Source organism: Artibeus jamaicensis, unplaced genomic scaffold (assembly GCF_021234435.1).
Source record: "Artibeus jamaicensis isolate MK-2021 breed Jamaican fruit bat unplaced genomic scaffold, CSHL_Jam_final contig_444, whole genome shotgun sequence".
NCBI classification, from domain to species: Eukaryota; Metazoa; Chordata; class Mammalia; order Chiroptera; family Phyllostomidae; genus Artibeus; species Artibeus jamaicensis.
In genome coordinates this window covers 5,800,583-5,813,053 of record NW_026521831.1, presented here as the reverse complement: position 1 = coordinate 5,813,053, position 12,471 = coordinate 5,800,583, and the positions used below count along the sequence as shown (strand labels likewise).

The 12,471-nt window shown below is 43.4% G+C and overlaps 1 protein-coding gene across 5 annotated transcripts in view; it reads left to right on the top strand.

The window, feature by feature from the left end:
• Window positions 1-12,471, top strand: part of VRK1 (VRK serine/threonine kinase 1) — a 72,759-nt gene that overhangs the window by 41,760 nt on the left and 18,528 nt on the right. For all 5 annotated transcript variants that reach the window (XM_037130262.2, XM_037130263.2, XM_037130260.2 and 2 more), the window contains exons 6-11: window positions 468-576; window positions 696-788; window positions 2,800-2,932; window positions 3,657-3,777; window positions 4,062-4,120; window positions 7,706-7,884. In XM_037130262.2, coding sequence (XP_036986157.2) covers window positions 468-576; window positions 696-788; window positions 2,800-2,932; window positions 3,657-3,777; window positions 4,062-4,120; window positions 7,706-7,884 — 694 coding nt within the window. The remainder of the gene's footprint in view (window positions 1-467; window positions 577-695; window positions 789-2,799; window positions 2,933-3,656; window positions 3,778-4,061; window positions 4,121-7,705; window positions 7,885-12,471) is intronic.

The window sequence follows — 12,471 nt, the reverse complement described above, 5'->3', positions numbered from 1 at the left end:
AGAAGTAAATCATTACCTTAGAGGTGATTGATGCTCTGTTTTAGGAGACATTTCCAGCAAGTGCATGTCTTAGGAGGACCAGGAGAGGAAAGCAGTCCCAGGAAGGAAGCTAAAACCCAGAAACATGCATTAACTATGAGAAAAAAGCAGGGATATCATTCTTACTCTGATTGATTTGTCTTTGCCGTGAATGAACCGGGTGGGTTCTCTCTGTGGGCAGTGTCTGACCTGGTGAGTCATCTCCTTGGGCTGCAGGAGCCCTGGAGGAGGCCTCCCGGGGAAGGACAGGAGAGCAGCTGGCCACCTGAGACCTCTGCATAGAGGGAACCGTTTCAAGGGTCTGCCTTTCATTTCTTCTTTTTCCTAAACATTGCCTGGAAAACTACTTTGACAGGAAAGTACTTATTCTCTGCAAAGTCAGTTTTGCAGGTATATTTTGTTCATTGTCTTCTTTTGTTTGTCTTCAGTTACAGGTTTATGATCATGGATCGCTTTGGGAGTGACCTTCAGAAAATATATGAAGCCAATGCCAGAAGGTTTTCTCGGAAAACTGTCTTGCAGCTAAGCTTAAGAATTGTACGTGAGCTACTACGTGTTTCTTGTTTTTAGCCAGTACAGCTCCCGAGTGGAAGCTCGGTCCTCTGCTGGTTGGTGGTGGGTACTGCGTTAACCTATTCTGTGTGCTGCCTTCCTAGCTGGACATCCTGGAGTATGTGCACGAGCACGAGTACGTACACGGGGATATCAAGGCCTCGAATCTTCTTCTGAGCTGCAAGAATCCTGACCAGGTAGTTTCATAACTCTAATTTCTACTATGTAAAACTCTTGTTTGAAAACAAATGTGGTTGCTGTGAACTTTCGAACCCATGCAGAAGTTTTACTTTTTGAAGTGGATGTGGTAATAATAATATTTCTTCTTGACACTTTTCTCTAGTTAACATTCTACATTTTTGATGCAATTTGTTGGCACTTTATCAAGCTGGCTATTTTGCCCTAAATAATACTCAGAAGAAGTGCTCGTGATACAAAATGAATTTCAAATAGCTATTTGGGGGTGGAAACTTAAAATTATATAGTGCACCAGTGAATTATGTTTGCCTGTCTGCTTTGTCATTTTTTTATTTCCTTTGTTCAAGAAATCCATCAAATGTAAGTGTTCTGTTACTTGGAAAATTTGGTCTTTAACATGTTGATTATTCAAATCATTTGGTTTACACAAATATCTTAGCTGTCTAAATTTCTGTGCCCTGAGTGTTTGGAATTCAGATTTGCATTTTTATTTTTTTTAGTTTATTACATTTCCTTTGTAATTTCTACTTTTTAAGGAAAGGAGAAAAGCTAATGTTATTTTACCCTTTTTTGAGTCAGTTTGGTTGGAGTAGAGGGGTCTGTACTCGCTGATTACAGCTGTTCTTGCGGTTTCAGCGCGGCAGGTGTAGTTGACATTTTGTCGGAGACGTCGGGCCGCTGCACTCCCTCCATTCTGTGTGCTCTGGCTTCTCGATTCGTCTTGTGTGAAAAACGGTTACTGAAACATTTTAGATGTGTTTATGCTGATGGTCCATGCTTCATTTTTATTTCCTCAAACCTATCTTCAACTTCTTTTTACTTAGTTTTTCCTTAGGCTTCTCTTTTCTGTCATCTCCTATATTTGCATCCCCTCCCCCATCTCCGTTCTGGTGGCCATAAGGGATCTCTATACATATACAGAGGAAAGTTGCTACACTAAAGCATGCTAATGGAGAAATCTTAAAGGCAGTCACAGAATTTCCAGCTGTCGTATTTTAGATTAACAGCAAATAAAACAGAGCTAAGAACCTGAATGATAAGATTCTATTAATTGAAGTAGAACAGACTTAGGTAAAATAATACATAACAATACAACCTATTTCAGTTTGCAGTTGACTAAAACAGGCTGCCTTTTGTTGACACGGAAATATTTTGCAGCTCTGTTATTCTTTGGACATGTGCTTTAGATGGGGTTATCTTCTTAGCATTACCTGTATGGGCTTCCTCCGTCTCCATAGTTTTACTTCCGTTCCCTCTTGTGACCATCTGCACACATTTGTGAGACAGCTCCCAGAACCAGAAACTCAGTATGGGGCTGTGGCGTAGGAGAAAGCCAGACTTACTAGATTCGCGTGCTAGTCAGACCCACGTGGGCATGCCCACGGGGACGTGTGTGTAATATTAAAATGTAGTTTCAGTTTTGAAGACTTGACCTTAAGATATGATATTTCAATGTAGATGAGATCCTCATCTAGAAGTTCTTGAAATTGTTTTTAAAATCTGAAGTCCTTTTATGGAGTGAATTGACATTGGATGACTTCACATGTGAAGTTGCAGAAGCTAGGAAGACGGACGACTGATGTGTCATGTGTGGGCAAAGTCAGCAGGGTCACACTGGAGTGTGGCAGCTGTGCCGCGGGCAAGGGCTGGTGGTTCACTTTGTGCTGCGTTTTCTTTCAGACTGTGAAGAAAAGTATGACATTTCTAGCCCATGCGCAAATTGAGGAGACAAGATTAATTCCAAGTATAACACATATCCAAAAAAGAATGCAAAGTCAGGTGATACTGTCTGGACTGTAGCTACATGGTCACGTACCATTTTCCTTTAAATAGAAAGTCTTTCAGAATGAAGTGTTTGCTATTGTTTGCATGTAGGATCTGACTTGTTTGGGGTGATACAGTCTTATAGTGAATTTACCCTTAAGTGACAGTACTTTGTTTCTGATCTTTAAAGCAGTCTACATGCAATCATTCTGGTTTTAATCTGTGCCGGTGCTTGGAAATTTGTAGGTGTACCTGGTAGATTATGGCCTTGCTTACCGGTACCGCCCAGAAGGAGTTCATAAAGAATACAAGGAAGACCCTAAAAGATGTCACGATGGCACCATTGAGTTCACCAGCATCGACGCACACAATGGTGTGGGTACGTCGGGGCGGCCGAACAGGAAACACACTGAGCATGTCTGCAGCCAAACTCCCACGCGGTCCTTGGTTCTGCATAAATCACAGAGGAGGCGTGGGCAGACTCCCAGGCGCCCCACGGGCCCCTGCGCTCTCTCCTGTGTCCCCCACAGCTCAGAGACGTGGGCGCTCACGGTGAAGGCGGTCCAGGCCACCGCGGTGGGCTTTCTCTGTGGTTGCGTTAGCTTAAACAGAATGCCGGTTGCTTCCCCCTGAAGTCTGGGTTTCTCATGCAGCTCTAACTTTGTACCAGGCAGACGTGTGTTTTATCACCTGCTCGGTGAGCCAGTCTCTTCAGCAGTCACTTCCTTCTTCCTGCCCAGAACTGGGGAGCTGAGCCCTCCAGGTCTCTGGCTCTCCTGATGGCTCATGGCATTTTCGACGTCTTCAGTTTTTCTAGAGGCAGTATTAAATGGGTCATGGTTTTATATTTTATTTCTTAGGTTAATAGTCTCGGTTTGAAACTCTAGAGTTTGCCAGTTTGGGTTTTAAAGTAAATTGTTAGTTGGAGGTAAATTATCTTTTTGTACTACCCAATACTCAATATTTTTATTAAATGCAGTCAAAATTTTATGATGAGAAACAGGGCTGTAGAGTTAACTGTTTACCTTATTGCTTTATATGTCCTCGAAATTAACCTTAAACATTATTTCACTTTGCTTAATCTGCTTCTTTTGTATTCATAGCCCCATCCAGACGTGGCGACTTGGAAATACTTGGCTACTGTATGATCCAGTGGCTTAGTGGCCATCTCCCGTGGGAGGATAATCTGAAAGATCCTAACTATGTTAGAGATTCCAAAATTAGGTAAAGGAGACTTACACATTCTTTTGGGCAAACGCACGAGGCAGACGTAGTCTAGTCATCACTCCTTTATTGGAACTGTAGCTTTAACTGATACTGATGTGGAAATAAGGAAGTATTTGTTAAGTAGTGAGATTTCTTGGTCTCTTGTTCAACTTATTTGACAAGAGTGTCTGTGGACACACAGGCAGCGCGGTGCCGCCAGCGTGCCGTTTGCTGTGGTCGAACGTTAGTGACTTGTGCGGCGTGGAGCTTTGGACAGAGACTCACTCTTTAACTCTTCACAGATACAGAGACAATATCGCAAGTTTGATGGACAGATGTTTTCCTGGGAAAAACAAGCCAGGTAGGAGAAGACTTCTTTTATATCCACAGGGGTTTTTTCCTCTGAGAGGAAGAAGTCTCGAGGCCCAGGGAGTGACGTGGGAGTTTGGTGTGACCCTCGCACGGCCCGCACTCCCCGGAAAGCATTTCCTTCCCGGGAGTGCGCTCTGGGGGTGCGGGTGCTCCACCCGGTTACTTAGTGCTTTCAGGAAGAGGACCAGGCTTCGTTCATTCATTCAGCTATTTTTTTTTTTGAAGTTTATCGTGTGCCAGGGAGTATTCTAGGCACTAGGGCCACATCTGTGAACAAAGCACAGCAGTTGCCGCCCTCACGAAGTGGAGGCTGTGGCGGGAAGTGGAGACAGGAAGCGAGGGAGTGACTTGTGCGGCACGTTGTGCGGTCAGTACTGGGGAACGAGAAGAAAGCTCGGAGTAGAATTAGGGAGCCGGGTGGGGAGGAGGACTGGGGTTTGGAACGGGGGCGCAGAAGACTCACTGAGGTGCGGACATGTGAGCAGTGTAGGGAGGAGAGGGGAGTGAACCCCGTGGGACCGGAGGCAGGAGCCCCGGGCAGAAGGAACGGACAGTGCCGGTTGTGTTCGAGGACGGCTTCCTTCAGGGCTGTCACGAGGGTTTGGCGTTTACTTTGAGCAAGAGTGTAAGGTGTGGCGTAGAAAGGTGACATGGCCTGTCCGGGTTGAGGGGACACCTCTTGAGCTTATGTTTGAGGATACGCTGCTAAAGGAGCACGCAGGGACCATCAGGAGTGGGGTTGGACGTAGCAGTGGAGGGGGTGAGGAGCGCTGTTCTGCGTGGAGTTAGAGGTCTGCCCTGACCTCATGCTATTTAAGTTGCAACCTCCTGACCACACGAAGGACAGAACACGACAGGCTTCTCGGGATCCACTCCTGGCCCCAGCCTGTCCCTCTGGCCTGGTGGATGACTGGCCTCACTTCCAGCACCAGAGAGTTACGTTCAAGCCGAGTGGATGTGGGGGCCGTGTGAGCTCAGGGTGCAGGTCCCGGCCCCGGGGAGTGAGCCTTCTGCTCTGTCAGAGCCCGTGTCTCCCACTCAGTGTTGTGTTGGTGGGGCTCGTTCCCACTGCTGCGAGGCGTTTTGGATGTTTTTATTGATTTTTAATTTTATTGAGGAATAATTATAATTGTGTATATTTAAAGCATACTACATAATGATTTGATACACGGTTACATTGTAGAATAATTACCAAAATCAAGATAACGAACACATCCCTTACCTCACATGCTGAATTTTTTTCACGGTGAGCATGCTTGTACGACCTGCTCTGAGCGGCTTCTGTGTGCGCCTGCCGCGCCATTAACAGTGGTCACCACGCCGAACCCCACGCTGCGCGGTCCACAGACAGCCGTTTGTTCACTCTCGTTTCTGTGTGTGTCCTGTTGTGTTCAGTGCCGCTGCTGACCCGGCCTGCTGTTGGGGTTTCGGTTCTGCCAGCCGTAGGGTGCCGGTTGCGCGTGGAGAGGTGTGGCGTGCACCTGCAGCCAATTGGGGTGTGTGACGGCAGGAGGGGCCCGGTTTCCTCACCCCGAGTTTGCATCTCGTCGCCCAGCAGCCTTTCTTGACGAGACCGTTTTTGCCCTGCGTGCCACCCTCGTCTTAATCAGGTGCGGATCTGCGGGGCTATTTCCAAACTCTTCTCTCTCCTTGCTCTTTCCATGTATTCTTGCACCATGCTGTCTTAATTAGTGTGCCTTTATCTTAAAAGTCTTGGTATCATCTGGTAATTTAAGTCCTCCAGCTCTGTTCTTTAAACTTGACCGTGTTATTTTGCTGCTCTTGGTCTTTTGCATACCTGTGTACATTCAAGAGTCACCTTGTCACTTGGGCGCAGGTCCCCCTATCCCCAGTGTGCCGGCACTTTGTGTGTGGTGGCACTGGCTGCTCAAAGGGGGAGCAGGGACGTGGCCGTGCCACGGAGGCTGCCAGTCCACCGATGCGGTTCATCCGCCGCCCCCCTCGTCTCAGGTCCTCTCAGCTGTTTCCCAGTGTTTGCTGCATAGGCTGTGCCCATCTTTCATCGTATTTTATGCTTTTGATGCCATATTATGGGATATGCATTTTAAAAATATTTTCCAGTTGCTTGTTGCTAGTATACAGAAACAAATAGACTTTTACAAACTTACCTTGCTTCTGTGACCTTGTTATGTTTACCCGTTCTAGTCGTTTTTAAATAGATTCCTTAGGATGTTCTACACACACTGTCATGTTTGTGAATAAACTGCTTTAAATCCTGCACGTGTGTCTGAGCCGCTCCTCCTCCTCTTGCCCTGGCTGAAGCTCAGGGACCCTCGTGCTGCAAAGAGGCGGTGGGGGCGGGCCTCCCGCCGGCTTCCTCTCTCAGAAGGAAAGTTGTGATGTTTGCAGGAGGTTTTCTGCAGCTCCCCTGTATCAGAATAACAAAGGTTAAAGGGGGTTTCTTTTGTCTCTGTTTCCCTCCCGTATCTCAAGTATCTTTAATCTTGCCAGGTACCTAATGGGTGTGTTATACATAATTGAATGAGTGAAGGTGTGCATGAGATTCCTGACGTGCTCGCTCTCTTTTTCTTTTTTAATCCTCACCTGAGGATATGTTTATTGATTTCAGAGAGAGAGGAGAGGAGAGAGGGGAACACTGATATGAGAGAGAAACATTGATCGGTTGTCTCTTGTATACACCCTGACTGGCGACTGAACCTGCAACCCTTTGGTGTGTGGAACGAGGCCCCAACTAGCCGAGCCACCTGGTCGGGGTCCCTACAGGATCTCTTGTTGGCTGAGTGCAGGGCGTGGGGAGAAGAGAAGAGGCTTGAGCAGTCAGAGGATGGAGTTAGTAACCCAGACAGGGGAAGGCGCAGGTAGCAGGTGCTCGCGGTGGGTCAGAGTGTCGGTCCGATTTGTTGGGGTTTGAGATGACATTTGTTCGTCTGACAGCCACCACGGGAGGCTGTGTGTGGACAGGCCTGCGGGTCAGGGAAGAGGGCTGGGCCGGGGAGCCACAGCTGTGAGTCAGTAGCCCACAGAGGGATGTTCAGTGTTGGGAGGTGCTGGTCCTGGCTGGTGAGATTTCCCTATGGGTGTGGTTCTGCCGCAGAGCACAGTAAACCTTTTACCATTCGGAGGGTGATTTTTCTCTTTTATGGGAAAACCAAGCGTTGCTTCCTGGTTTTGGTATGTTTTATTCCTCATTTACACAATGAGACTAAAAAAAAACCCATTAGCTATATTCCTTGTAATTAAGCACATTTTACTTCACGGTCTATACTTTACATCCTTTTGTATTTTTGATAACTTTAAAACTATAGCAGTTATTTTTGTGCATTTTCAAGTTTTAAGTACGTCTTCTGTCTTTTTGCCTTACCATTACAAAACTGCTTCTACACGATATCTCAAAACATATTTGTTTATTTTGGCTATTATCTGACAATTCTTGAGTTCAGAAGCACACTTTCATTAAAGAAGTGATTGAAAAGACATCATTTAACAAGATAAACATTTTTATTCTGATTTTACTGTAACTACTAAATATTTTCTTAGAAGGGATAAATGTATTTATGCTTTAAAAATTATAAAATAATTGTTATTCTTTTAGATGAAATTGCTAAATACATGGAAACAGTGAAATTACTGGACTATGCCGAGAAACCTCTTTATCAAAAGTTACAAGACATTCTTTTGCAAGGACTAAAATCTATAGGAAGTAAGGACGATGGCAGATTGGAACTCGGCGTTTCGGAGAACGGAGGTCTGAGAGCAAACACTGTGACAAAGGTGAATTTTGTTCTTGAATTATCCTTCGGACTCCCCGTGATTATAATTTCAACAAATACTGAGTTTAGTAGAGTAAATCCGTGTCTCGGTGAAGAAAATAATGACAGAATGTTTGGCAATTGAATATTTATCATCATTATCTATAGGCAAGCTCTTTATGATACAGAAAGATATATGGTAGGTTGTGGGAAAATGAATATTTGTATATTTTTATGTACAGTAGCAAGTTACTAACTTTCAGGAAGACTCGGACTTGAGAAGGTGCCCTCTGGTGCAGGGACCTCACGGGACGCCCCACCCCGGTTGGGGCGCCTTCTCTCCCAGGCCAGCCCCCCGGGGCCAGTCTCGTCGCTCGGTTCTGTTCGTTTGTTGGTTTGGTCAGAGGGTTTATGACTTGGAAATTGGTATTTGAAAATCACCATTTGGATATTTTCTTGTTTGATAGTATGTTTACCATTTGAACATGATTTTGCTCTTCACTAAAGTGTCATTATATATAAAGTTTTGTATATGCACATAAGGGGAATCATTTTTTGGAGAGAAAAGTTAAGAAGTAATGAACTTTATGGTAGATGTATTGCATAGCCATGTAAATAACTCCTGGTATCACTTTAATATTTACATTTTAGAGGTATACATTGTCTTTTTGGTTTATTGTTGATTATTTCTAATAATTATTGGCATTTCCCTTATACCCTGAAATTATGTAATAAAACATGCCAGTTGTTTTGATATGGAAAAGGAAAACTGCTTTGAGAGAAATGTTTTTTGCATTACTGACCAGTCTTACTGTCATTAACTCTGGAAGTGCCAATAGGTTCCTTTGAAATCTCACGTTCTAAACTAATGAGGAGAGGGGGTAAAACAAATTTTCTCTTTTCAAGAAGCAGCCAATAAAAAGATTTTTTATAATTTTTCTAACTTATAAGGGAGATTGGAATTAGAATAAAATTTTCCTGTAAGTTTTGTGTTAATTGCATCTGCCCCATTTTGAGGTTGGCGGGTGGGCTGAAACTTTGATATGAGGGGGATAACGTGGGGTCCGGAGTGGAGTGTTTCAGGGAGGCAGTGAGTTTACAGTTTGCGTGCGTGGCTAGACTGCAGCGTGCACCGCCATCCTCGGGGCAGGTTTTGTGACGTTGCGTGTGGAGCCGGCTGCTAGAGTGTTTTTCTCTGAAATTTTCCTGGCTGGGGAGAAAAGGTCTCTGTGCAGGAGGACGTGTCCAGTGCCACTCCCCGCCCTTTGCACTGTTCGGACCTGTGTGCTGCTGACTTTACAGCTGTGTAGGTCAGTCTGCTGCAGGGCTGACGCCTGGGACCTTGCCGTTCTCTCTCTGTCCTTGGGCAGTTCAGAAGTCTGGGAGTGTCCTGCTGGATGGTGCTGACACAAGTAAGGCTTCGTTTAGGGGAAGTGTGTAAATTCCAAGTTGAACTACTAGGAGATTGCCTTTATTAGTTTACTGTCTTGTTTGTGTTTTTGTCTTCATGGATGGCACAGGGCTGTTCTGAATATCAAAAAGAAATTAATGAAAGTTAGGATTAGGTAAGATAATGAAACTGCTTGGTGGACAGGTAACTGTAGGTGATATAATAATTTTGTTGGCTTTTGTCCTTTTGTTTGTAAAAGTGAAAGAGTTAGACCAGACGTCTTTCTTTCATTCATTTATTCATTCAGTTTATTGGGGTGACATTGATTCACAAAACCATACAGGTTTCAAGTGTAAATCTCAAGAAAACGTAATCTACACATTGTATCATGTGCCCACCAGGCCAAGCAAAGTCTTTTCCGTCCCCATTTCCCCTCTTTGCCCACTTCCCTGGCCACCACCCCTGCCCCTCGGCCATGAGCACACTGTTGTCTGTGTCTGGGTGTTATGAATGTGTGTTTTTGGCAGTGCGTTCGCCTTCTTTCATTCAGTCCCCTCCCCGCCTCCCAGCAACTGCCAGTTTGCTCCATGTATTCATGCTTCTGTTTATCATTTTATTGTGGTCACTAGATTCCACACATCAGTGAGATCATATGGTGTTTGTCTTTCTCTGACTGGCTGATTTCACTTAGCATCATGCTTTCCAGGTCCATCCCTCCTCCTTCCTATGGCCGTGCAGTATCTCATGGTGTAACCGTACCACAGATTTTTACCCACTTATGTACTGATGGGCATCAGGCTGTTTCTAGATCTTGGCTACTGCAAATAACACTGCAGTGAATGTAAAGGTGCACGGATTTTTTTGAATTAGCGTTTCAGGATATATTCCCAGAAGTGGCGTTGCTGGGTCAAAAGGCAGTTCCATTTTGAATGTTTTGAGGGCACTCCGTATTGTTTTCCATGGTGGCTGTACCAGCCTGCATTGCCACCAACAGTGCACAAGGGTTCCCTTTTTTTCACATTCTTGACAGCACTTATTTGTTGATTTATTGATGGTAGCCATTCTGATGGGGGGGTGAGGCGATACTTCATTGTGGTTTTAATTTGCATCTCTCTGATGATTAATGATGTTAAGAATCTTTTCATATGTCTATAATCAGTATGTCCTCTTTGGAAAAGTGTCTGTTGAGGTTCTTTGCCTATTTTTTAGATCACCTTTCTGGTGTTGGATTGTGTAAATTATTTATATATTTTGGAAATTAACCCCTTATCAGATATATCATTGGCAAATAAGTTCTCCCATACAGTGGGTTCCCATTTCATTTTGTCAATGGTTTCTTTTGCTATGTAGAAGATTTTTAGTTTGGTATACTACTATTTGTCTTTTTCCTTAGGAGATATATTGACAAAAATATTGCTGTGTGAGATGTCAGAGATTTTACTGCTTGTTTTCTTCTAGGATTTTTATGGTTTCGTGTCGTATGAGGGTAGACCCCCAAAATCTCAGAATTTATTTAATAAAGAATTGTGTACTCTTACATGTTTAAACTTCAGTCACCTTCAGAGTACTCTTTATTTGATGTAATACACTTATTGAGACGTGTTTTCCACTCAAAACAGTTTTTAAATTTGCCTATTTTGATTTTTTTAGTGTTTCTGCTGTTTTCTGTTTCACCTCTTCCACATCGGCAGAATGTTTCCCTCTGAGGATTTTTTTAATCTGGGGAAACAAAAAAAGGTCACTCAGGGTCTGACAGGTGTATAGGGAGCTCGGGGCACAGGGGAGAGGTGATGCCGTTTTTGGTCAAAAACTGCTGAATACTCCGCATTGTGGGCAGATGCACTTGTAAATAACCCACCATGAAATGGGCAAACATGTTGAAAGAGTCCTCGAAAAAATTTGCTGAAGTTGAATGTAGCTTCTTATAACAATGCCAGCTGGTACACAGATGGGCTCCTAGTGAGGGAAGCCTGTCCTAAAAGGGGCGCACCCTACAGGGGTTAATTCTGGTTTTTTTTGCAGGTGGCATTTCCCCTTGTACACTGAAGTCTTTTATCCATTTTGAGTTTATTCTTGTGTATTGTGTAAGCTGGCCTAGTTTCTTTTTTTTGCCTGTACCTCTTTAATTTGCCCAACACTGTTTACTGAAGAGACTGTCTTTAGTCCATGTGTGCTCTTGACTCTGTCACATATTAATTGACCATAAGGTATAGATTTATTGTGGGTCCCTCTGTTCTGTTCCATTGATCTGTATACCTGTTGTAATGCCAGTACTGGGCTGTTTCATTACAGTGGCCTTCTAATACAGTTCGATGTCCGGTATTGTGATCCCTCCACCTTTGTTCTTCTTCCTCAAGATTTCTGAGGCTATCTGGGATTTTTTTGGTCTCATACAAATTTTTGGAATATTTGTTCTAGATGTGTGAAATATGCCATTGGCATTTTAATAGGAATTGTGCTGATTTTGTAGGTTACTTTAGGTAGTAGGGACATTTTAATCATGTTAATTCTTCCAGTCTGTGAATGTGGTATATACTTCCACTTATTTGTATCTTAATGAATTTTGTTCTTTAATGTCCTATAATTTTCTCAGTACAGGTCTTTTACCTCCTTGGTTAAACTTATTTTTAGGTACCTTATTCTTTTGTTGGTGTTGCAATAGTAAGTGAAATTGTGTTTTTTAAATTTCTCTTTCTGATAGGTTATTATTGATATATAAAATGCTACTTATTTCTGAATGTTAATTTTGTATCATGCTATTTTGCCATATTCATTTATTTAGTAGTTTTTTGGTGGAGTCTTTAGGGTTTTTTATGTATAATATATCATCTGTGAATAATGACAGTTTTACTTCCTCCTTTCCAATTTAGATGTCTTTTTATTTCTTCTTATCTGATTGCTATGGCTAGGACTTCCAGTGCTGTGGTGAATACGAGTGGTGAAAGTGGGCATCTTGGTCTTGTTTCTGATCTGAAGGGAAACACTTTGGTTTTTGCCCATTGAACATGGTGTCGGCTGTAGGTCTGTCATATGTGGCCTTTATGATGTTGAGGTGTGATCCCTCTAGTTCCACTTTACTGAGAGTTTTTAATAATAAATTCTGTATCTATTGATTTTTATCCTTCATATTCTTTATCTGATGTATCACATTCATTGATTCGTGACTATTGTACCAAGCTTGCATCCCTGGAATCTTTATTGAGCCCACTTGATCATGGT